Source organism: Phocoena sinus, chromosome 18, assembly GCF_008692025.1.
Source record: "Phocoena sinus isolate mPhoSin1 chromosome 18, mPhoSin1.pri, whole genome shotgun sequence".
NCBI classification, from domain to species: domain Eukaryota; kingdom Metazoa; phylum Chordata; class Mammalia; order Artiodactyla; family Phocoenidae; genus Phocoena; species Phocoena sinus.
The window spans coordinates 18302217-18327336 of record NC_045780.1 but is presented as its reverse complement, the minus strand read 5'-3'; the positions used below and the strand labels follow the sequence as shown (position 1 = coordinate 18327336).

Genomic DNA, 25120 nt, shown 5'->3' with positions numbered 1-25120 from the left:
ATGGGACCTTATACTAACTGGCAGGGTTTGTTTTTTGTTTTTTTTCTTTCTTAGTGGTACAAGAGTATATGCCTTACAACCAATGGCTTCTTAGATTTGATGAAATATAGTATATGGCTATGAAAATGTTTACAAAGAATGTGAAATAAAATGTACATGTTAAAAAAACACCATCCCATAATATAGAGCATAACTACAATTATGTAAAAGCAAACAAAACCACAAATACACAAAACCTATGCATAGAAAAAATCATTTAAAAAAGTTAACAGTGATTGCCTCTGGGTAGTTGGCTTATAAATACTTAGTTTTCTTCTTCCTTCAAATTTTCTCTTTTGTCCCCAAACTTTGTTCAATAGATCATGCAAATGTTTTTACAATGGAAACACCTTCTCATAAATGATACTTTTAATGACTAACTAACCGTTTTTTAAAGTTCAAACTGTGGAATATCTGATCATCATGTCTTTTCAAAGCACTAGTCAAACAAATATGATTTCTGTTACTTTGGCTATGAAATTTCATTAAGAGTAGCACTTGGCTCAGATTCTGGAGAGAAAGCCAAAAAAAATTCTTCAGCTCTGCTCCCAGGGAACTCAGGCCCTGTAGATTTTTAGTAGACTTTGGCAGCTTGGCAGCATTCCCTTTCCTAAGGCACAGTAGAATATTTCATATTCCTAACTTATGTGTGAGCGCCTCTAAAGATGACCCAAAGTCAATCACTCAAATACCTCATCTGAACATGTTCAGTGACGTAAGTGGAGAGGAGTGTGTTTGAAGGGGGCCAGGGAAAGGGAAGCTAGGAGAAGAGGTCATTTGGGGCATTAAATACCCTCACTGTTATCCCTTAAAGTATTTTAAAGGGGAATAAATGTCTATCTGTAGGTGGCTAATGAGTATCTCTAGGCCTTTATGTCTAACCTCCAAATGTGCTGTTCAATAATAGTTTTCATTTCAAAGATTTTCCACGAAAGCTTAATGGAGTGGGAAATTTATCATTGAAGACAAGAGAAGTCTCAAGATTTCCATAGGTAAAACCATAAAAAACATAACCAAACTGCTAACTCATTGTAAGAAAGTCAACTCAAAAAAAAAAAAAGCCTTGTTTTCCTTCACATAGGTTATTTTACAATGAACAATAAGTAAGAAAGGAAGATTTCCAAAAGCCTTTCATAGAGCTTGCTAATTTAAACTTAGTCACAGGTACCTTCATTCAAACTAAGAAAATTAAACCATCACATTAAAATAAATTTCAAGAAAGTTCAGAAATTACCATTCTTTTATGTTTTATTCCAAATAGGACTCACAGATAGAAATAATGCAATCAAAAAGTACACCTACGGCAAATAATTGGGCCAATAAGATTCATTTTTAAAAATCAGTGGGATGGAGATTACATGAGTATATGTATTTGTCAATATTCAGTGAACTGTTCTCTTCAAATGGGTACATTTCATTGAATGTAAATTTTAAAATAAAAAAAAGTACACCTAAACGTTCTACTGTATTTGTTGCATCCCAAATAGGCCTCTTCCCACCACAAAATCATTGATTACCTTCATAGATATAATAAACTACAAAGCATATCATTATTGTTATATATGTTATGATACCAAATCCATTATAAAACATATTACATATGTCAAAGTACCTTCCAATCAATGCCCGCTATCCCTCAACCATTCCATTTTAAAATATACTTCCTAGGTGTAATTAGAAGACACCACAATTGCATTTTGTACTTGAAGACCTATAGAAACGAGTGAAAATCAGTGGACAAAGTATAAATAAGAACTTTCACTGATCATCCTTTTTCTCAGTTCAAAATGACTAAGAATGGACCTGTTTTTATAAGTTTTGTTAACAGAGTTTGAGGGAGCACCATTTTCAAAAATGAACAATTTACATAGAAATGAAAAACTTGTAAGAAGTGTTTTATGTACCCTTACTCATTTGGAAGCCTTGATCAGACTTACATCAGAATAAAAACTCTTTTACAAGAAAAAAAACCCATGTCCTTGGGAATTGCTCCTTAATTCTAATGTATTGTAACCACCGAAACAATTTAAAAATAGAACTAGTTTATGAAATTAGGAAGACATACAACTACCAATTTATTATTATAAATATTAACCTACTAGACTACTGTTCCAGGAAAAACAACCAGAAACTTCATTCACAGTAATGTTTCTGTTGACAGCTCCAGTCTTTTGTTGGAGTTAAAATTTTCTACATCTATTAGCTAATAAAGATTGTCAATGGATAATAATTTTACATTTGAATTTCATAATCTCAATTTATAGCAGAGATCTGAAGCTAGGTCAGTATTCTCAAAGACTAGGAAGTGTAATCAAAGCATCAGTTCTCACTGAAATTCACAAATGGCTATTTTTCACAACAGAATTATCAAGGGAAACTTGTAATTCTTTTTTTGGGGGGGCGTGTCTTTCTTTTAAGCACATACATATACAAAATAATCATCAAATTTTGGTTAGATACTGTTACTGGTATTAAGGCAAAGTTTATAGTTACAGTGTGAAATACAACCATTTCATAGCTTCAGTAAGCCCTGTGCCTATCTATAAACTCTCAATCTATAAAACATTAACATGGGAGAGTAAAGATGTATGTGATTTAGCTGAAATTATCTCTCATCCTATAGACTTCCAGGATTGTAAAGTTCTTCTGGATGGGTAAGTTAATATGACCTCTCATCCTTCCACAGCTGGAAGAGACTAGATGAATTTCTGCTGGAAATTTAAGACATATAAGTCATAAAATTAAATATTTATTATTTCATTTAGAAGCAGCAAAGATTTCATCTTAAACAAACTATTTTAATTACCAGTGGAACACTAAGTATGTCCATAATTAAAAAGCATGCTAACAGAGATTTTTTCCTTGTTAAGGGAATCTCAGCTAAATATTATCTTTAAGCTGCATTATAAATCTATACATGCATGTACACAGACATCCATACTTCAGAAATGGAAAATTGTCCAAACTATTCCACATTATTTCATTCAATCATTCAACAAATATTTATTAAGCACCTATTATATACCACTTGGAACTACTCAAAATCATTACTTTTAAAATATGATTTGAAATAGAACATAGAAAGTATTTTTTGATCAGATGGAAAGGTTTTTCTGCCACTAAAAATCATCTAAGTATAATCTGCATTCATTGTATTGTTTATTTCATTACATATGTTTACTGCAGTACTAACTTTAACATTTTATATCTTGGCCTTTTAGAGAAACTTTTTTTAAAAAATTGAAGTATAGTTGATTTACAATATTGTGTTGGTTTCAGGTGTACAGCAAAGTGATTCAGTTAAATCTATATATATATATTTTCCAGATTATTATCCATTATTGTAGAGAAACTTTTAGGGCCAGCGTAACTAAACTTAATTTGGATAGACCTAATTTGAGTTTTCCGAATAGGCCACATTTCTTCATATGGGTCCTAGTACACATATGCAAATACATAATTCTTCTGAGTTAAAGTTGACACCTTACTTCAGAATGTCCCATGTACTTAAGATACCAAGCTTGTAAATTGCCTCCCCTCATCACCATCCCTACTCATTCAAGATTACCCCCAAGTTACACCACAGTCTTCTCTTTTTCTCTTAACAGTTAGGCCTATTCTGTACTACTATTGCTTTGTTTGCTTCTTAAAATTCAATTCTTGGCTCTCTCTTTCTCATAATGAAAATGGTGTGCCCCTAAACCCCTTTCCTTTTTGGGGTACCTTGGGAAAACTACTCAGTTCCATTTTTGTAAACCAAAGAAAGAGTTCAGTCCCTATCTGGTAACTATTTATTAGGTACCTACTTATATGCCAGACACTGGGCTAGATCTCAGAAATGGCTGATAAGCATAAAAGCAATGGCTAGAAATATTCCTGTAGCAAGGAAAAGAAAAATCACTGATTTTAATATAAGATTAGATCTCATAAACAGTGCAATTTATCTTGGAAGCTCATAAAGGTACCTAGAAATGCTGTTTATAAACATACTGCTTTTCTTCAAGTATTAATATTTAGGAAAAATAATGTCTTATTCAACCTGTAATTGTTTTTATATTTAGTTTCATCACTGTAATTGATTTTCTAATATTTTTCAGGGTGGTGATGGTTTTTCTATTGTGTAAGTGAAATATAAACTTAGGCTATAATAAACACCAAGCAATCATTATTTGTTAAATTGTTTCCCAGAGAAGATGGTTCCCAAATTCCCAACAACCCACTCACAAATAAACTTCTAAGGTACAAAACACTTGGAAATTGGGGATGGCTTATTTTTTATTTCTATATTTACAATCCTATAGGCTTAAGAAATGGTGCCACTACTAAGATAATATCAATGAATTACTAGTTTAAAATAAAAAATTATTTGGAAGATTGTGAAGCTATGTGCAAATCTTCCATCAGTCTAAGGACTGAGTGTGGGAAATTCTGTAAAGAAGTAAAATTTGGTTTGTGATATAATAATCTCTATTGTATTTACTTTTGACTTCAAGTATAAGATACTAGTCCTAAAAAGGTTTTCACAGACAAGCTGAGTTTCTTTTTATACACTGGTCAATAGGTTAAAAAAACTCCACAAAACAAAACCTGTTCTACAGGCTTCTGCACACATACAGGAAATATTAGAGAAAGTACAGTAGTTTTACATTTTATCTAGAGTACAAACCCTTTTAATAGGTTCATTGACACCTTGCTTAAGTTTTCATTTCTGCTAAGTTGTTCTGCCTTAAAGGACTCACTTGAATCAATAACTAAGGACATCTTTTTTGAGGCTGGCAAACTAGAAACATTGCTTAGAATGATGCATCTTTAAGCAATGACTCACTTTTGCAGCTAACAATATATACTTCCTTCTTACACAGAAGAATGATTACATGCCTTCCATCGATGCCTTTAAAAAAACATATAAAATTAGCATACAATCTCCCAAGTTAAGATTGTACAAATGAAGTTTTTATTGGAATGTGAATATATATTTTAAGAGTTTTTTCTTTTTTCTCTTCTCTATTGTTTACATACATATATGCATCTGGTTAAAATAGTTCTTCAGCAGAACGACAATATTATATAAGAGTTTGGTGCCAGCTATAAGAACAAAATAACTGCCTTATTCCTTAATTTGAAATGTGCATTCATTTTGTATCAAATGGTAAGTTTGATATGTAAATTGTCTAATTTTTATTTTCACTCCAGAACTTTGAAAAAAATCATGTGTCACTTATTGGATCTAACAGAAGCATTCAACATGCAAATTACATATCCCTTTATTTAATGGCATCATTAACATTTCTAATTGAATTATGAGGAATGCTGTAATTGATAATATCAAACATCACAATGATTATTTTAAATTTACTGAAAATAGACGGAACGAGGTAAATTTTGAATTTTTATTCAGTTGAAAGAGAAACATGAAAAATGGTATCCTGCCACTATTTTATTTTTGGAAACTCTTTGTAAATAAAAACCCATTTCCAAAATAAGATATTCCATGGACACGGAATAGTTGGTAATGATTCAAGTGCCTTAGGCAACAGAGAAGTATTGTTTTGTAGTTGTTTTTTAAAACCTCTCCTAGTAACAGCAGTTTATCATGCACAAAGAAACAAGGTAACAGCACAGTTTAAAATGAAAATATAAGCAATAACTGTAAAACCTCAGCTAAACTAAAGGTTATCATATTAATTCCATCTCTGTGAACCATTATAGGTAACCTGGTTGATACTCACCAAATGTTACAGAAAAGCCCAGGATCGCCTAAGCAACGAAAAGTAGACACGTGGTGAGGTGCTGAAGACAGCTCTCTCTGGGGCTCAAAGCACTTTAGATGAAGTAGCCTTTATCTTCCATTTAATAGAGGGTGCCTCCTATTACCAAAGCGTGGCAGAGAAGAGTTTCCACAATCCTGTCTTGACTTTCTGTCTCCCTCTTTGAAGAGTAAGTTACCACCGGAAAAAGTTAGCAGAAAATGATCACTGAACACTCACACAGGGCAGCTGTAAATTTCCACTCTCTTTGCTTGCTCTCAGATTCCAAGCCTTGCTTGTCTCTTAATCTGTCACAGGCAGTTCTGTTTCTGGTCAAACCAGCTTGCTTATGCGTTCTCCTCTCCTCCTCTAATGCACTCTTTTAGATACATACCACACAGTCACAGCTCCCTTTTTTTCTTCCTCCTTCCCAATCATGCAATGTCACAAGAATGTGTGTAAAGCAATTAAGTTGAGGCAAATTTAATTCTTGGCCAAAGGAAAAAAAAAAGAGTCTAGGTATAAACAAAATTTTTTTCTCATCACATTTTTTCCTTTTAAGTCCTATACTTGTTCATGCATGGTTTTGTCAACAAATCAAATTGGCCTGACCATCTTGTTTAAAAATTTAAATAACAAAGCCATGTTGATAGTGATAATAACAGATTCATTTGCTAATATGTTAGATTCCCAGGGAAGATGCTATTCCCAATCATAATAAGAAAGTGTAGCAAGTAAATACACAGTATTATTAATTTAATCTTGAGATTTTAAAAAGCAAGGGAGGCGGGGGTGGGGGGGTGGGGTGGGGTGTTGGCACAATGGATAACGCCTCTGACTACGGATCAGAAGATTTTAAAAAGCAAGGGAGGTGTTAGAATGAGTATTCATAATTTAATTTCAGTGTAATTTTGTGAAAACTTATTAAAAAATACGGTATATGTAAAAAAATACGGTATATTTTGAAACTTAGAATCAATTTAGTTATAAAAAGGAAATTATAAAGAACATAGAGAAATATTAACTCCAAAACTATTAAATGGAGCAGATTACACCATTTATGTTGCAAACCAAATGTAACTATTTGGTGTAGAATGTCTCCCCCTCCCTCCCCACCCCATCACACAAAAGCACTATTTGTCAGGATACGTAATACCTCTTCAATGAGAATTTTAAAAGCTAAAGGTTTCAAAAAACATTTTTTCATTAATATACATGTATAATTATAGAGTAAAATTTCTTAAAATTATGGATCTTTCTGCAAGGTTTGAGGATGAGGAATTAGGTAGAACGCTGAGTGGGATGGCTAGTGACAGGCTTAGATGGCCTTTATTAGATTCTTTGGAGTTAAAAGGTAAGCTTGGAATACATGCTAGCTCTGTGAGGATGCTAGTCAGAGCTTGCTTTGGGGTTTTCTTTTTTTAATTAATTAATTAATTAACTTATTTTTGGTGTTGGGTCTTTGTTGCTATGCGCGGGCTTTCTCTAGTTGCGGCAAGCAGAGGCTACTCTTTGCTGCGGTGCGTGGGCTTCTCATTGCCGTAGCTTCTCCTGCTGCACCAGCTCTAGGCATGTGGCTTCAGTAGTTGTGGCACGCGGGCTCAGTAGTTGTGGCTCAATGGGCTCTAGAGTGCAGGCTCAGTAGTTGTGGTGCACGGGCTTAGTTGCTCCGTGGCACGTGGGATCTTCCCGGACCAAAGATCGAACCCGTGTCCCCTGCATCAGCAGGTGGATTCTTAACCACTGAGCCACCAGGGAAGTCCTCTGTTCCAGTTCTTTAGTGCCAAAGACTTTTAGGTTCTCTGTCTCCCACTATGTTTCCACTCAAAAGTCTTGTGCTCTTCTAACAGATCTCCCAATTATAGAGCTGACAGAAATAGTTGTTAGACCTATTATTACTTTAATATTACTCTGCAGAACTAAAATATCTCTAAGAATATGAGCTTAAATTAATTGAAAGGTAATTATTTGTACTTAGTTGTTTATCCTTATGAAAAGTAAGTGAATAAATCTTGGCTTTATTACTTAATCTATATATCATATATATTAAATATATATTTCTTAACTTATATATACTTATTTTAAAATATTTTTCTTTATCTGGCTTATTTAAAGTACAGTTTAGAAATTTAAATATGTTACAAGGAAATTTTAACACCTAAAAATTAGGCATCAAGAAGACTAGGGCTTCCCTGGTGGTGCAGTGGTTGAGAATCCACCTGCCAATGCAGGGGACACGGGTTCGATCTTTGGTCCGGGAAGATTCCACGTGCCACGGAGCAACTAAGCCCGTGCGCCACAACTACTGAGCCTGTGCTGTAGAGCCTGTGAGTCACAACTACTGAGCCTGCATGCTGCAACTACTGAAGCCCATGCACCTAGAGCCCATGCTCTGCAACAAGAGAAGCCACCACAGTAAGAAGCCTGTGCACCACAACGAAGAGCAGTCCCTGCTCACCGCAAGTAGAGAAAGCCTGTGTGCAGCAACGAAGACCCAACACAACCAAAAATAAATAAATAAATAAGTAAATAAATAAAAGAAGCCTAGAGATTAGTCTGCTGTTTGTTACTTCAAATTAGTAGTTCTGTAAATCTGGAATCTTATTTCCTATTTTTAAAGAAACAATAAATGGAAATTATCCCCAAACCCTAAAGGGTATTAAGATCCTACTATCTTCTTAAGATTATACTCAAAGAGTTCTGGTATAACTGAAGAAGTTCAGAATTTGTAAGGGTAGAACTTAGAATAACTATAAGGCTGATTTTTTAAAAGTCACTTTAAAATTAGACTTTATATCAATCTGTGATGGAGTCTAAGGCACAAAATAAAGACAAGGCATTTAATACATAATTAAACAGATTGTCTGCATATGAATGTATGTTTACATTTGATTCCTACTAAATACCATTTTTTAGGATGCATACAAAGAAATCACAAAAAGTGACCTTATATTAGGCCACAAAGACATCAGTAAATTTTCAAAGGAGAAATAGTGCAAACTTCATTCTGTAAATACAACACAATAAAACTAGAAGCTATTTTTAAATTTTTCAGAAGATAAGCAAACTGTTCTTTAAAAATACCCTATTAATACATGAAAATTAAAAAAGAACATTCTTTCAAAAATTATTTGGACAGAGAATTAAAAGTACAATTATAGGGACTTCTGTTTCAGACTATGATGGAGTAACAGGGACTAGATTTACTCTTCTATCTTACATAATTAAAAAACTGGACAGAATTAATAAAACAATGTTTTTCAGACACTGGACACCAGGCAGCTCAGCCCAGTAATCCCTAAGAGAAAGGAAACAAACAAAGGTAAGCTTCACAATTGTCCCAGTTTGCAGAGCAGGAAGGGGAACCCAAGCAGAGCATGGCAGTCTCCCTGAGTTCAAAAGACAGAGTTGATAATTCAAGAAGGCCAATGTGGCTAAAATTCACAGGGCAAAATACCAGAGAGGGAGAGCTGCAAAGAGAGCCCCAGAGATCTGCAAAAAGTTCCCTCAAATCTTCACTGAGAACTGATCAGTGCACGTCCATGAGAAAACTCTCCAAGGCCAAGGAAAGAACCACTGGAAAGAAGCAGGCTGAAGAATTCCCACTACACGCACAGGCTGAGAATAAACAGGTCATGTTCCCAACAGTCAGAATAAAGAAATCTCATAATAAATGGGAGATTGGGTTGAGAACTCAGAAAAATATTGCCTCAGTAGCAGGACCAAATTAGTCCTAATTGTTCTGGTCCCCCCCAATAGAGGTTACAAGTGAGCTTGAAAGGATCAAATTGTTTCCAAATAACTTAAGTGTATCCTAGAGAAGAATTAAAAATTTTTAGAAATCTAGCACACTACAACATAGAATCCACATGTTTAGCATCCAGTCAAAAAGTACCAGGCATGCCAAAAGCAGGAAAACACATGCATAATAAGGAGAAAAACTTAATCAATAGAAAATAGCTCAGAAATGACACAAGTAACAGCATTAGTACAAAAAGACATTAAAACAGCTATTACAAATATACTCCATAAGTTTAAGAAAGTATAAAAAAGCATAAGTATTGTTAAGGAGAACCCTGGAATATATTAAAAAGACACAAATCAAATTTCTAAATATTAAAACCACAATTTCTGAGATAAAAATTACACCAAATAGGATGACAGATTAGACACTGCAGAAGAAATAATTAGTAAACTTGAAGACAAAACAGAAGTTATCAAAATGAAACACTGAGGGCTTCCCTGGTGGCGCAGTGGTTGGGAGTCCGCCTGCCAATGCAGGCGACACGGGTTCGTGCCCTGGTCTGGGAGGGTCCCGCATGCCACGGAGCGGCTGGTCCTGTGGGCCATGGCCGCTGGGTCTGTGCGTCCAGAGCCTGTGCTCCGCGACGGGAGAAGCCACAACAGTGAGAGGTCCACGTACCGCAAAAAAAAAAAAAAAAAAGAAACACTGAGGGAGAAAAAAGACCAAAAAAAAAATTTAACAGAGCATTCCTAACTATGGGAAAACTTCAAGCAGCCTAATGTATGCATTGTTTGAGTCCTAAAAGGAGAGCAGAGAAAAGGGGAAACAGAAAACAATGTTTGAAGAAATAATGACCAAAATTTTTCTAAATTTAATGAAAATTAAACTGAGAGAAATGAAAGAAGAAAAATACAAATCTACTACTATAGTCCAAGATATAAATACTCTTCTTTCAATAATTCATAGAAAAAGTAGAAAATCAGTAAGTATATAAAAGACTTGAACGGCACTAAAACCAATTTGATCTGATATATATCAAACATACAAACATAGGAAATATGTTCTCTGATCACATTAACTTAGAAATCAGTAATAAAAGATATGAGAAATTCCCAAACATTTGGAAACTAAATAGCACACTACTAAATAATCTATTGGTCAAACAAGAAATAAAAGCAGAAATTAGAAATTATTTTGGGGAATTCCCTGGCAGTCCAGTGGTTAGGACTGGGCACTTTCATTGTCATAGAGCCAAGTTCGATCCCTGGTCAGGGAACTAAGATCCTGCAATCCATGCAGCATGGCCAAAAATTGAAAAGGAAAAGAAAAGAAAAGAAATTATTTTTAACTGAATGAAAAGGAAAATCTAACAACAAAATCTGTGGGATGCAGGTAAAGAAGTATTTAGAGAGATATGTTTAACATTAAGCACTTATATTAGAAAAGAAAGCATGCCTCAAGCTAATGACCTCAGCTTCCACCTGAAGAAACTAGAGGCGTTAAGCCCAAAGCAAGCAGAACCAAGAAAATAATAAAGAGCAGAAATCAATAAAGTTAGAAACAGAAAAACAATGAAAAAAATCAATGAAACAGAACCTGATTATTTGAAAAGATCAATAAAATTGCTCAACATCTTACAAGACTGATAAAGAAAAAAAGACAAAAATATCACTATCAGGAATGAAACATTAAACCATAAAAAAGCTATGAGAAAATACTGATATTTATTTGATCTCGGGGTAATATAGTTTTTTCAGACCAGATCTATTTAAGAATAATGTTTTAATTTGTTAAGCCCTCCCTCCTCTTCCTTTTTAAAAACTGATTCTGGACTTTTCAAAAAACCAAGACAATTCTGTTACAGAAACTTTTGAGAATGTGTTTTGTGGTGCCATTTAACTTGTTCTTCTATCCCCTGTATTTCCTATAAAAAGGAAATTAGCTCTGAAAGTATAATAAAACATTTTTTACAAGATAAGTTCATAATGAATCACACCAAGAGGCAACAGTCTCATTGTCCCACTATTAGTGATCTATGTTTGATGACTGAGTTAGGGTAATAATAGCACATTTCTTTATTGAAAAGACATTTCCCTTTTTGACTAGCTAGTAGGATATAGACTGATATTTTTTTCAACCTGCAAGTATGCAATTCTCTCTCAGTGCTTCCTCCAATGATTTTAGTATTCATTGGTGATCCTTCCCTAAATCAATTACTTCACCAGGGTTGCAAACTGGTAATTTTAAAAATTCTGTTCTTTCTATGTATATTGGCTGGCACTGTTTTGTAGAGAAGAGCTTCTCCTCAACTATACTTCTAATTGTTTAATTCTCTTTATTTAATTACCAATTTTGAGAGTAGGAAGCTAGTAATATTCACTTCCAATGGTGGCAAATGAGAGATACGTTTTTTTGGTGGGGGAAGTCTTTCTCTTCTCTTGAATATCACTATAAGTTCACAAATTTTTATAAATTCAATGTTTCAATCAATTACAGGCATTATTCTTTTTGGTGCTGTCCTCGTAGCCTGGGTTGACCCCCAAAAGCAGGGTCTGAAGCAAAAGCCTCATGTAATATTATTTTAATAAGAAATCCAATCACAATGAGCAGGAATGAGGAAACAGGGGAATAAAACAAAGAAGGAATATGTCAGCCAATATGACGATGCATCATCAAGCTGGCCACCTGTTAAATCTATCAGACTGAAACTCTTAGAAGCTATATGAACTGCATTTCAGGATCACCCCTAGGGTTCAGGGGGGCGAGGGTGGGAAAGGAAGAGGAAGAATTTATCTACTGGTTCTCATCTTGGATTGATCAAAGTCTTTCCCCAAAGGGAACTAACTCCCCTACACTTGAGTTTAACTCCTGTATTCTTCCCGGTTGCACATGTGTGGGTCTGGGCACTGAGTGGACCCCAGAGCAGTGGCCACATGGAAGCCCTGCGACACGTAGCAAAGGGCTTGCAGAATGACAGGAGATGAAGCTATTAGGTTATGCCTGCATGAGGGTTTGCATAGAGGTGAAATGAGACAAGTGAGTCCTAGAGGATCTGCAATGGTATATAAGAGGTATCTAAAACAATTGCTCAAACTTCCACAAATTAGGCCAGCGGGAGTCCTTTCAAGATAGCTCCTACATCCTTCTGATACAGTTTCAATAATCCTTGAACTTTCATTGCTTTCTTATTCAACACAATGGTGCAGGCTCACCTTGTATTTACTTTCTCCCAGATCTGGGCCATTTCTCCAGGGAGTTTTCCAAATGTGAGGAACAGTGCACTTACCCTTGCTCAAGTGTTTACTTACTGCATCCAGCTCCAAGATCTCTGTTGGTTTTATGCTTTTTAATCAAATTTGAAGTAGCTCCTTATGGTCTAGCATTCTATGGCTCAATTATAAATTTACTCCCCCACCCACCCAGGACATCTAATAAACAAGGCAAAAGGAACACAGGATACCAGGAATAAATACTCCCACATGAAAAAGGGTAAGTGAGGAAACATTAATCTATAATATGTATGATATTTTGCTGGACAGGAAGAGCAAGCTTCCCTGCCTGGGAATGAGTTCCTTAGCTACCAAACTGGTTGCCCCTTGTTCTAATCTCTCTAATCCCTGGGAGAATCCTCCCTATCAATTGTCCTCCAACGTCACATTTGAGAGGGTCATTGTGGATGGTTCATGACTGACAGCTTTCCTGCTGAAGCCAGTCTACCTGTTTGGGGGCCAGATTTAGGGGTCTGGGAGTTGCCAAGGGATGACAGAACTTTATTTCTCAGGCTTGAATTTCTTTGACAATACAACGGTCTTGGATTATCATTTGGCTTTTAATCACTTTGCCTTTTGTCTTCTACTCATCAAAGCCAAAAACTGTTGAATCTGTTGTGATTTTTATCTCTAACCAGCTTCCTTGGTCTGCCCATTACTCAAGCCCCCAGGTTAAAATGCTTCCTTCTTGGTCTCTTCTTCCAATAAAATGGGAGAACTTCCCCTTACACCCAGGCTGCATCCTATTAGATTGCTCTGTATTCCGGGGTTGACTGCCCCACAAGGCAGAAGTAGAAAAAGATGCTTGGGTTTTCAGGCTTCTCCTAGATTCTAATCATATCTTTCTCACACTTTGTGCCTCCCTACTTTTGCTCAAACTAATTTAGCTCATGGCTGTGATCACACTGGAGAGACAAATACGCAGGCATAATGCTTAGGAAGTTCTTAGGCTCTCAGGTTCTGTATATGCCTTTTTAGTTATCCTTTTCCATATGAGCTCATTATCTCTTACTCAGAATCCTTTGACTCAAATTCTACCCAGGTGGAGCTCTGCAAAATCACATGTTGCTCCACTTGAATGATTATGATTCATTTCATTAACCTGTGACTTTGCTTATTTACAATATCATTATCATGAGGAGGGTGGCTTAAAATCTGGCAACTGGAAGTGATGTCTGGAAGGTCTTAAATAGACTTTCTCCCCCTCACCCGCCTTTTTTTTTCTATTTTACTCATATCATTGGGTCATTCAGCATTTTTTATTGCAAGAAGGCAGAAATTTTATAGCCTCCTTTTACCCTTACCTTGCGTGCATTTTCTTAAAGACCTCTTAGCCTAGTACACTCATTTATTACTTAAATAAATTCCTATTTATCAGTTCTATCCATCACTCCACTTCCCATGGTCCACTTCGATATTTAACTCCCTATAGAAAGGGGTCAGCCTCTATTTCCCCCACATTCTTCTCTCCTGATCAATAACACTGTAGTTACCTAAATAGATAATAAAGTTTGTTTTTGTGTTTGCTTTAATTATACTTCTAAGGTTGGTGAGGGTAAAATAAAACAAGAACTCTAGTACTATAACACAGAGTGTAAATTAACATAACTTTTTCCTGTAGGGATATTAACAATAAGTTGCAAAAGGCTTAAAATATTCATATTCTTTTTTATTTAGTAATTCAATGTCTACAAATTTATTCTAAGAATAAGTATGCAAGGAAGAATATACAGGGATATTTATTACACTACTTATAGCAAAAAAACCCCAAAACTAAAGTCCAAAGTATGTGATTGATTATAATCATTGGGTTCCATGTGGCATGGGCATTGGCCAACCAAAGCAGATGTCCAAACAACCAGCATAGTTGCAGGCCATTCAGCATGCCTACTGAATATTGAGCAGGGTTCATTCATTAATACAGAATAACACGGTCAAGTTGTTTAAGAACATTTAAAGAAATGGGGATATATTTATTGCATAATATCAAGTTTAAAAATTCTAAGATGCTAAACTTAGTAAAGAATATGAGCCCCCAATTTCTGTTCTATTTTTTACATAAATATTTCCTTCTATTTGGACATGGAAACAATACCAAAGGTTAACATTAGTTGGAACACCAGTGGTTACATTCATACATTCTTGTGTTTTCCAAATGTTCTAAAATTACCATGTACAGTCAGTTTTGCTACAAAATGAGGTAAGTGTTCCTAAAAATCTCCATGCTATGCAATATCATGCAATAAGAACCACAGGAATTGTGGGGAAAACCGGGTTGGCGCTCAATACTCAAAAATTTCATCAGAGACATATTTTTTCTCTTAAAGTAGGAACCTAATAAAAATAGTAGCACACTTTTACACATGTTAAGTGGTTTAAAAAATACATAAATACCACAATAAATATGGTACTTTTCCTTGAAAAAGACCTGACATTTTGCTCATGGCGGTGGATGTTAGGAGACTTATATCTTGTGAATTATTTCAAAATAGTGGAAATAGGATTATCTGAAATCAGCTGGAGAGTTGTAACACCAAACATGGATGAATGTGACTCATATAACATGTGGTACACAGAGACAGCTGGTACATGCTTGAGGTGTGTGCATGTCTATGTTTTGTGCATTGCTCCATGGTTTATGTTTTGTGCATTTCTCCATGGCTTGGTTCAGCTGGGTGGTTTTCTGCATTTGTAACACTGTACAAAAGCAAATGAGAAATCTGCATTATGCTCAAATGTTTCCTAATATATCAATCATACTGGAACAAATTTGTGTTTTCAAAACAAGTGTTAAAAGCAGAAATGACCCTTTTACCACTGTAAAATATATGTATATGTTGAGTATGCTAACAAGTACTGTGAACCTATTGTTGTAATTTTGCTAATTTGGGTAACTACAGATTTTTTTTTTTTAAGTGGTATTTACCTCTCACTCTCGCTGTTTTGTTTTTCTTTTTAAAACATCTTTATTGGAGTATAATTGCTTTACAGTGTTGTTTTAGTTTCTGCTGTATAACAAAGTGAATCAGCTATATGCATATGTATATCCCCTTATCCTCTCCCTCTTTCGTCTCCCTCCCACCCTCCTTATCCCACCCCTCTAGGTAGTTGCAAAGCACCAAGCTGATCTCCCTGTGCCATGCAGCTGCTTTCCACTAGCTATCTATTTTACATCTGGTAGTGTATATATGTCAATGTTACACTCTTACTTCGTCCCAGCTTACCCTTCCCCTCCCCATGTCCTCAAGTCCATTCTCTATGTCTGGTCTTTATTCCTGTCCTGCCCCTAGGTTCACGAGAACCATTTTTTTTTTTTTTTTTTTAGATTCCATATATATGTGTTAGCATACGGTATTTGTTTTTCTCTTTCTGACTTACTTCACTCTGTATGACAGACTCTAGGTCCATCCACCTCACTACAAATAACTCAATTTTATTTCTTTTTATGGCTGAGTAATATTCCATTGTATATATGTGCCACATCTTCTTTAGCCATTCATCTGTCGATGGACACTTAGGTTGCTTCCATTCACTGTTTTTTTCTCCTCACTTCTCATCTATGCTTTTGTTTCTCTATTTTTCTCTCTTCCTAAAGATTACAGTATAGGTACAAAATACCACAGCTACAACTTCAGGTAGCCCAGGAATAACATTTGACTTTTCTTCAATAGTCTTATGCCAAAAAGGGAGACCCAAAGCAAAGAATCTATTTATTATCTTAGGAGTTTGTCATGCTATCCATGTACCATAGATATCTCTAGTTCTTCTCATAATTCCCATTTCAGACAGAATTAACATCGTGGCCCTGGAACTTGCTTAAAGATACTCAAATTGCTTTCATAAAAGCAGAATACAGAAGAAATGCCAGAGGACAAATGCTTTAGAGGTGTCCAAGTTGCACTGAAATAGGGGTTAATTGATAGAATGAAAACACATTTCCAATTGTCCATTAATTGCTAATCCTTGGCCAAATTTGGAAATCTTTAAAAGTTCTTAACTTCAGCAAGATAACAAAGCTTCTTCATTAGTCTGTTTTCTCTCTTATACTAATTCTGCTTCCATCTCCGCCTTCTGCTTTTTTTAGGAAGGAGGAAGCTTGAATTACAAAATTTAGGTGACACCCCTGCCCGTTGGCTGTATTTCCAAAATGTCAGAGCAATCTCTCAAAGCTGAGACCATCAATCTTTTTCTCACTTTCTAGCACTACTCTGGCCCCCTACTGGTACTGCACTGCAGTGGCAGCTGCAATATTTGGCCCTCAGCAGTAACATCTACTATGCCAGTCCAAGGAATGACTGCCTTGTTTCCCTAATGCCAAGATAAAATATATCTCTACGTATATCTATTTAGTAACAAATAAATATAGATATATAGTCTCTGAAGGCCTTTATGTGATAAACTATTCTGAACACTGTTCTCATATCAAGTGCCTAGTTTCACAGTCCATAAAATCTTTGAAATTAGGCAGACCCAGATTTGAATGAAAACAGATTGTACGTAAGTAACATATCTTTAAATTGGAGATAACAGTATGTACTCCAGGACTAGTTGTGAGCATCAAGTGAAATAATATACATACATGCCTGACTCAGTTAACTGTTAAATGTTAGACACTCTGCTCCACTCATAAAAAACAAACAACAACAACAAAAAAACTCTAGCATATATTAAAAGTACATCATCCAACTTGCAGTTGCTCTATCACTACTCCTGAATGGGGCAGATCCACTGGAGGAGTCACAAGCAGTTTGTAGTCAACCTCATTTACAAAACACTTAGTAGATGCAAAGTGCTATAGTAGGTGCTCCATAGATACTCATAACCCACACACCAACAAGTCATTGACTATGTGTTTAAGGACTTTAAAGTTTGTCTTATATACCAACTAGACCAAAAGAATTCCGTTAAAAGAATTTTGAGTGCAGCTTTTTTTTTTTTTTTTTTGGCCACACCACGAGGCCTGTGGGATCTTAGTTCCCTGAGCAGGGACTGAACCCGGGCCCTCGGCAGTGAAATCACAGAGTCCTGACCACTGGACCGTCAGGGAATTCCCTGAATGCAGCATTTTTAAAAAGCATAGGATAGGAGTACAGAAACCCTGGAGTTTAGTCTAATTTACTCTAAGCAAAAGACAGAGTTGGGGTGGGGGCAAGGGAAACGGGACCCTTAACCATTTGATCTAAGTAAGAAAATTACAAGAAGTCTCAGAGGTTCCAGAAGCAGTGCAGGGATTCCAGAATATTTGTGAATTTGAGATTAATAGCAAATTATCAAGGAGATGCTCTATAACAATGCTTTATTTTACACTCGATTAATCCACATCTTTCATTCTAACAAACATTTTGAGGGTTATTTTCTATGTGACACAAAGTAGTTTTCATAATGAACTTCAATTAATACTGTCCATACTTTCAGGGTTGCTACTAGCTTATATGGTACTTTGGTAAAAGTCAGAAAAAGGGACAGGTGCAGTCAAGCAGGCGCATAGATTAACCAGCAGATAGCACCTTCATACAAAGAACAAGTACCCTTTTCACAGGCAGATGCAGCCCTGCACCAGCCTGGCACATAGTTTGATGTGACAGAAGTGGGGATGTGAGCTGGATTTCAGGCCCCACTCACTTCCCTGGCCAGGAGGCTTTGGGCAGTGGGCAAGCCATACAACTAAATGCAATGGCCCTGAACACTTGACAATGGCAAGGCTCTGTTACAACTTTCTTATCACTTCAATGTATAGGATTCATTCGTCCAACCATCTGAGGAAAATCTGCTCTTTGGGGGTACAGAGTAAAATAAGAAATTCATATTTTATTAGGGGATATAAGACATGTACTAAAAATAACTAGAGCGTAAGGCAAAAAGTTATGAATTACAAATGAAAAGACTAATGAAATACCAAAAAATTCAGAAGAGCCAAAAAAAAACATACCTTGAGGAATCACAGAAGGTTTCATAGAAAAGGTGCATTGAATTCAGTTTTGAATGATGGGTATGATTTGGTCACATGGAGATAAGAACACAGTATTAGGAAGTACAAGATATAAATAACAAGCAATAATTTAGCTTATCAGAAGCAAATGCTATGTGAATGACACTAAAAAAAACTGAAAAAAAACAGGTGGGGATCAGATTATGAAGAGCTTTAATACTAGGTTAATGAGTTTAACTGTTAATTTGTAGGCAAAAGGGAGCCATGATGTAATCAAACTCTCTTTCATGAATATGAATGTGGCAGTGTATAAGAAGAATCAAGAAGGCAGAGAAACAGGAGGAGATGAAATTAAAGGCAATTGCACTAGTCTAGGATGGCAATGAAAGTAACTAGGCAGTCTACGTGAGTATCAGAGACAATAGGTTTGGCACCTGAATAAATGTAGATGGTAATTGAGAGAAGAGACAATATGATGAGTTTCCATGCCTGTGTGAAAGAGTAGATGGGTAATATTTTCAAAATAAATAAGGACCAATGAAGGAAAAACAAATTTTTGCAAAATAACCAGTTGCTTGATATGTAACAAGTTTGAGGTGCCAGCAAGACTTCTGGATATAGATGCCTACAGAGGCAGTTGAACACATAGAATAGAACTTGGAGAGAAAACAGAGCCAGAGATATATTGGGGGTCACTCATTCTGCCAGTGCAATATGAGAAACCAAAAAGAAAGCCAAGAACAAACCTTTAAGGAACATCTATAAGTTGTGATAGAAAAAACTGACTAAAGAAACAGTAGTTAGAGAAGGACAGGAGAACCAGAAAAGTATACTATCACTATGAACAAAAAGGAGAGCATCAAGAATACGAAGTGTGCAACAATATGGAATACTGTAGAGCAGTGATGAGCATCCTGCCTAAACCTGTAATCTAATTTCTAAGGCCCTCTTTCAATTCTTACAAACCAAAGGTATCAGGGGAAATAGGGATATTCAGAGAACCACTTAGGACAAGGAAAAGGACCTTTAAGAATTCATATTCCCCTAAAATCCTAAAGACATAGGCTGATAGAGAGGCCAAAGCCAGGCTGGGATCACCAGAGCATACGGTACTACAGCAAAGCATAAAGCAGGCAGAGGACTCCAAGCCAGTCCTTCTGGGAAACTGGTAATATTCGTTCTGATCCAGGTAGCATGGCTCAACTGACTTGCCTTGAACACTGGATGAGAGGTTGGAGTAGTAGTCCCTGACACACAACAAATATTCCGGGGCAAAATTAGGATTGTAAGAGGTTAGGGATGAGGTAATGGAGGCATGAGCATATATTACTGTTTCCGAGTGTTTTGATAAGGAACAGAAGGAGAGCTTGAAGGACTAATGAAAGGTATTTTTGTTGCTTGCTTGCTTGCTCTTTTTTTTTAAACTCTCAGTAGATTGGGTAGAACAGATATCAGAAAGATGCAAGATAAGAGGATAATTAGTGAGGCAAGAGTCTTAAGCCCACAACGGAAGATGGGATCAAGAACATAAGTGGAAAGTTTAACCCCCAAGAAGAATGATATATATCTTTCTAAAATGAAAAAGGAAGAGAAAGTATGAGTAAAATAAACTGTCCAGGTAAAGAGAAATGAAGTTAGAAAGCACATGATTGCTTCCATTTTCTCAGAAAAGAAGAACTCAAGATCATCTGAAGAGAATAATAGTGGAGTAATAGAATGTGCATTTGAGCAGAGTGAAAATTGATGTTATCAAAAATCATATAGGGACTTCCCTGGTGGCACAGTGGTTAAGAATCTGCCTGCCAATGCAGGGGACATGGGTTCAATCCCTGGTTGGGAAGATCCCACATGTCGCGGAACAACTAAGCCCATGTGCCACAGCCACTGAACCTGTGCTCTAGAGCCCAAGAACCACAACTACTGAAGCCTGCGCACCTAGAGCCCGTGTTCTGCAACAAGAGAAGCCACTGCAGTGAGAAGCCTGCACACCACAATGAAGAGTAGCCCCCACTCACTGCAACTAGAGAAAGCCTGAGCACAGCAACGAAGACTCAACACAGCCAAAACCAAAATAAATTAAATAAATAAAAAGGAAATAAAAAGAATCCGCCTGCCAATGCAGAGGACATGGGTTCAATCCCTGGTCGGGAAGATCCCACATGCTGCTGAGCAACTAAGCCCGTGCACCACAACTACTGAGCCTGCACTCTAGAGCCTGTGAGCCACAACTACTGAAGCCCGAGCACCTAGAGCCCGTGCTCCGCGACCACAACAAGAGAAGCCACCGCAATGAGAAGCCTGTGCACCGCAAATGAAGAGTAGCTCCCACTCGCTGCAACTAGAGAAAGCCTGCACAGCAATGAAGACCCGACAGAGACAAAAATGAATAAATAAATAAGTTAATTTTTAAAAAAAAGAAATGAAGGTGTACCAAAATAAATAAATAAATAATAATTTTAAAAAATCATATAAATGTAGTAAGAAGAAAAGCTAAAGGCTATAACTTGCATACATCAAATTCTAAGCTCAATAGTTACAATTCCACTTACAATAGCACCACAAACAATAACCAGGTGAAATACGTGCTATGGTATTCCTCCAACTTCCCAATTCAAGGAATAACAAAGAATGAGGTAAGAAAGAAGTCATGGAATCCTCAGATACAATATATCAATACAATATCATCATAACCAACAAAAATGGGCTTAGTGCCGTAAACATAGTCAGATGGTAATGACTCTCTTATTTCCCTGCCCTTCTTTGCTGGATCTATTTTCTGTTTTTTTCCACAGTTGACACTTGTATGAAAAGTTCTTCCTTGAATCAATTAAGAACACAACATAGCTTTTAATGAAAGAACAACTCTCATCCTATCAAGAACTGACACATGTTCGTTCTCTTTTTATAAAGTACGTCATCTTCCAATTTTCTGAGTTTTTACAAACTTTCACTTTGCTACAAATTATTGAAATCAGAGCTATACAAAAAATTTTATGTTGGAAAATCATATTATTTCTGTTGTAACTCTTTAAAAGTACAATTTGTAAGCTGGTGCTCTAGAACCAAGAAGGAAAACAGGATCTAAAAAGAACACAGAAAGGACAAAGAGAGAATTAGGTTGAATAAAGGGACAGAAGACCTTGAGTTATAAATTATTCAGTTTAAAATGTCCTGGGAAGGAGAAGCGAGAGGAGGCGTTGGCGGCGGCACTAGGGGCGCGCGGGGGTGGGGTGGGGTGCGAGAGTGAGTGAGCGGCTGAGTGAGTTTATCCCTATGGGTGGTGAGAGGCCCGGGGCCTACCTCCGAGGAGCGGGGTCGCAGCGCCAGCTAGCAACGGGCCCCCTCCCGGGCCCCGGCCCGGCGTCGGCTCAGTTGTGAGGAGGAAGGGAAACGAGTGTCCGGCCCCAGCCATGGAGGGCATGGGCGTGAGCCTGGACCCCGAGCTGATGCAGAAGTTCAGCTGCCTGGGCACCACCGACAAGGACGTGCTCATCTCCGAGTTCCAGCGGTTGCTCGGCTTCCAGCTCAACCCGGCCGTCAGCGCCCTCTTCCTGGACATGACCAACTGGAACCTACAAGCAGCAATTGGCGCCTATTATGACTTTGAGAGCCCAAACATCAGTGTGCCCTCTATGTCCTTTGTTGAAGATGTCACCATAGGAGAAGGGGAGTTGATACCTCCTGATACTCAATTTATAAAAACATGGCAGATCCAAAATTCTGGGGCAGAGGCCTGGCCTCCAGGGGTTTGTTTTAAATATGTCAGGGAAGACCAATTTGGACATGTGAACATGGTAATGGTGAGATCGCTAGAGCCCCAAGTGATTGCAGATGTCAGCGTCCAGATGTGCAGCCCCAGCAGAGCAGGAATGTATCAGGGACAGTGACAGATGTGCACTGCTACAGGACTCTACTATATAGATGTCATCTGGGTCATTCTCAGTGTGGAGGTGGGTGGACTTTTAGGAGTAACACAGCAGCTGTCATCTTTTGAAACAGAGTTCAACACACAGTCACATCACAGGGTAGAAGAAACTTCAACCCGTTTGCCTCTCCCCAAAAGAACCAACAATCAGATGAAAACAACTTAAAAGACCCTGGGGGTTCCAGGTTCGACTCGATCAGCAAAAACACATGGTCTCCCACTCCTGACCAAACCGAGCAAGATGAGAATAGACTCTCACAGAACTCTATAAATCTCTCCCCCAGCAGTCACGCAAACAACTTATCAGTAGTGACTTACAGTAAGGAATCTCCTCTACCTAGGAGGTGGCCATGAGAGAGCTCTGTCTGCCAGCATCTCACCTGGATTCTAGCACACTTGCTATTACATGAGATCTTGGGGGCTAGAATTTCAAATAGCGAATAGCCTTTTCTGAAGTCTTTAATGAAAGGAAAGTCAAACTCAACCAACATCCTTCATCTCATTGTAGGACTTTAAATAATATGTTTTCATTCACAAAAAAATAATAATAAAATGTCACGGGAAACTAGTCTCAAATGATCTCTTTCTACATTTTGAAGATTGTTGCTAATGGAAAGTACTTTTTGACAAGATATTTAATTTTCAGACTCAAACAAAAACATTGACAGCAAACAACACATAGAATTATAATAAAACATATCCACTGAATGGAAAAATCTCTATGGAATTAGTTCAGTAACTACAGTTGGATTTCATTATCTTTATAAAACACATTTTACCATAACTCTGAAGACTTATAAAACATGATCTAGAATAGGAGAAATGATTATAATCTATTAATAACTACTGACCACAGAAAAATACCTTTAATAAAAGCAAACACAGAATGCTATCTCATTTTACAAATAAAATACGAACTAGTGTACTTTTTCTTGCTATATTAATTCTTTAAAAATATATCTTTTAGGGCTTCCCTGGTGGCGCAGTGGTTGAGAGTCTGCCTGCCGATGCAGGGGACACGGGTTCGTGCCCTGGTCTGGGAGGATCCCACATGCCGCGGAGCGGCTGGGCCCGTGAGCCATGGCCGCTGAGCCTGTGCATCTGGAGACTGTGCTCCGCAACGGGAGAGGGCACAGCAGTGAGAGGCCCGCGTACCGCAAAAAAAAAAAAAAAAAAAGCAATTTAACAATCATCTTCTCACACTTGAACAAGACCCTTGTAGACTCAGTATTCATCACAAATGAATTATCAAGGCATTTCTTCCAAACAAATTCAGCATTTTCTGCAAAAACAAAAATTCTTGTGCCAACTACTAAAAGACCGACAATTTCTCCATCTCAATACAAAATCAAAAATACAGATGAAAAGTTTTCACCTTAGTAAAAGAAGCATAACTGTTACAAGAAACAGAACCAGTCTTCCTAAGAAATAGAAGAAAGATTTTTTAAAATATAAACTATCATTGGCAAGAATGTGGTGAGACAAAATCTCATATGCTGCTGTGTAGAAAAAAAACACTAAGAATATATCTAGAAAACAATTTATCAGAATATTCATGCTCTTTAACAGACTATTTCTACTAACAGAAAGCTATCCTGAGAAAATAATCAGAGATATGGCCAGATAGTCAATGATGTTATCGTAATGTTATTTATAATAGGAAAGCCTGGAATGTTTACAAAAAGAAATGGCTGAATAAATTATGCTATGCTACCATCTTATAATAGAATTTAATAGAGGTGTCAAAATAATATTTTAAAGTGTCATATATTCATATAAGAAAAATATGTTAAATAAAAATTAAAAAATAGAATAAATATGAGTATTTCAAATTCACTTTTATTTATTTATTTTTTAAATGTGAGCGGTTTATTAGTGTTGCTTTGAAACACTATCCATCCCTTTGATTCACTCATCTGACTCAGCTGATTACCCCCTCGGGTTTTTTTTTTGGTTTTTTAATTTATTGTGGCTGTGCTCGTTCTTTTTTTTTTTTAATTAATTAATTTTTTTGGCTGCATTGGGTCTTCGTTGCTGCACACGGGCTTTCTCTAGTTGTGGCGAGTGGGGGCTAGTCTTCTGGCGGTGTGCAGGCTTCTCATTGTGGTGGCTTCTCTTGTTGCGGAGCACGGGCTCTAGGTGCATGGGCTTCAGTAGCTGTGGCATGTGGGTTCAGTAATTGTGGCACGTGGGCTCTAGAGAGCAGCCTCAGTAGTTGTGCCACACGGGCTTAGTTGCTCCATGGCATGTGGGATCTTCCTGGACCAGGGCTCGAACCCATGTCCCCTGCAGTGGGAGGGTGGAGTCCTACCCACTGGACCACCAGGGAAGTCCCTCAAATTCACTTTTTTTTTTTTTTTTTGCGGTACGCGGGCCTCTCACTGTTGTGGCCTCTCCCGTTGCGGAGCAACAGGCTCCGGACGCGCAGGCTCAGTGGCCATGGCTCACGGACCCAGCCGCTCCGCG

General features: G+C 37.1%; 2 protein-coding genes across 9 annotated transcripts in view; one reads left to right on the top strand and one right to left on the bottom strand.

The window, feature by feature from the left end:
• The window catches only part of CAB39L (calcium binding protein 39 like), a 106383-nt gene that overhangs the window by 53844 nt on the left and 27419 nt on the right, over nt 1-25120 (bottom strand). The window contains exon 4 of one of the 8 annotated variants that reach the window (XM_032611320.1): nt 5769-5967. The exons of the other annotated variants lie outside the window; for them this stretch is intronic. The gene's annotated coding sequence lies outside the window, so the exon portion shown is untranslated. The remainder of the gene's footprint in view (nt 1-5768; nt 5968-25120) is intronic. 8 annotated transcript variants of the gene reach the window in all.
• Nucleotides 22093-23008, top strand: LOC116742929 (protein ILRUN-like). Its single transcript, XM_032610886.1, is given in 3 exon segments — nt 22093-22450; nt 22649-22758; nt 22761-23008. Coding segments are annotated over 3 exon segments (669 nt in total). The 5' UTR covers nt 22093-22139.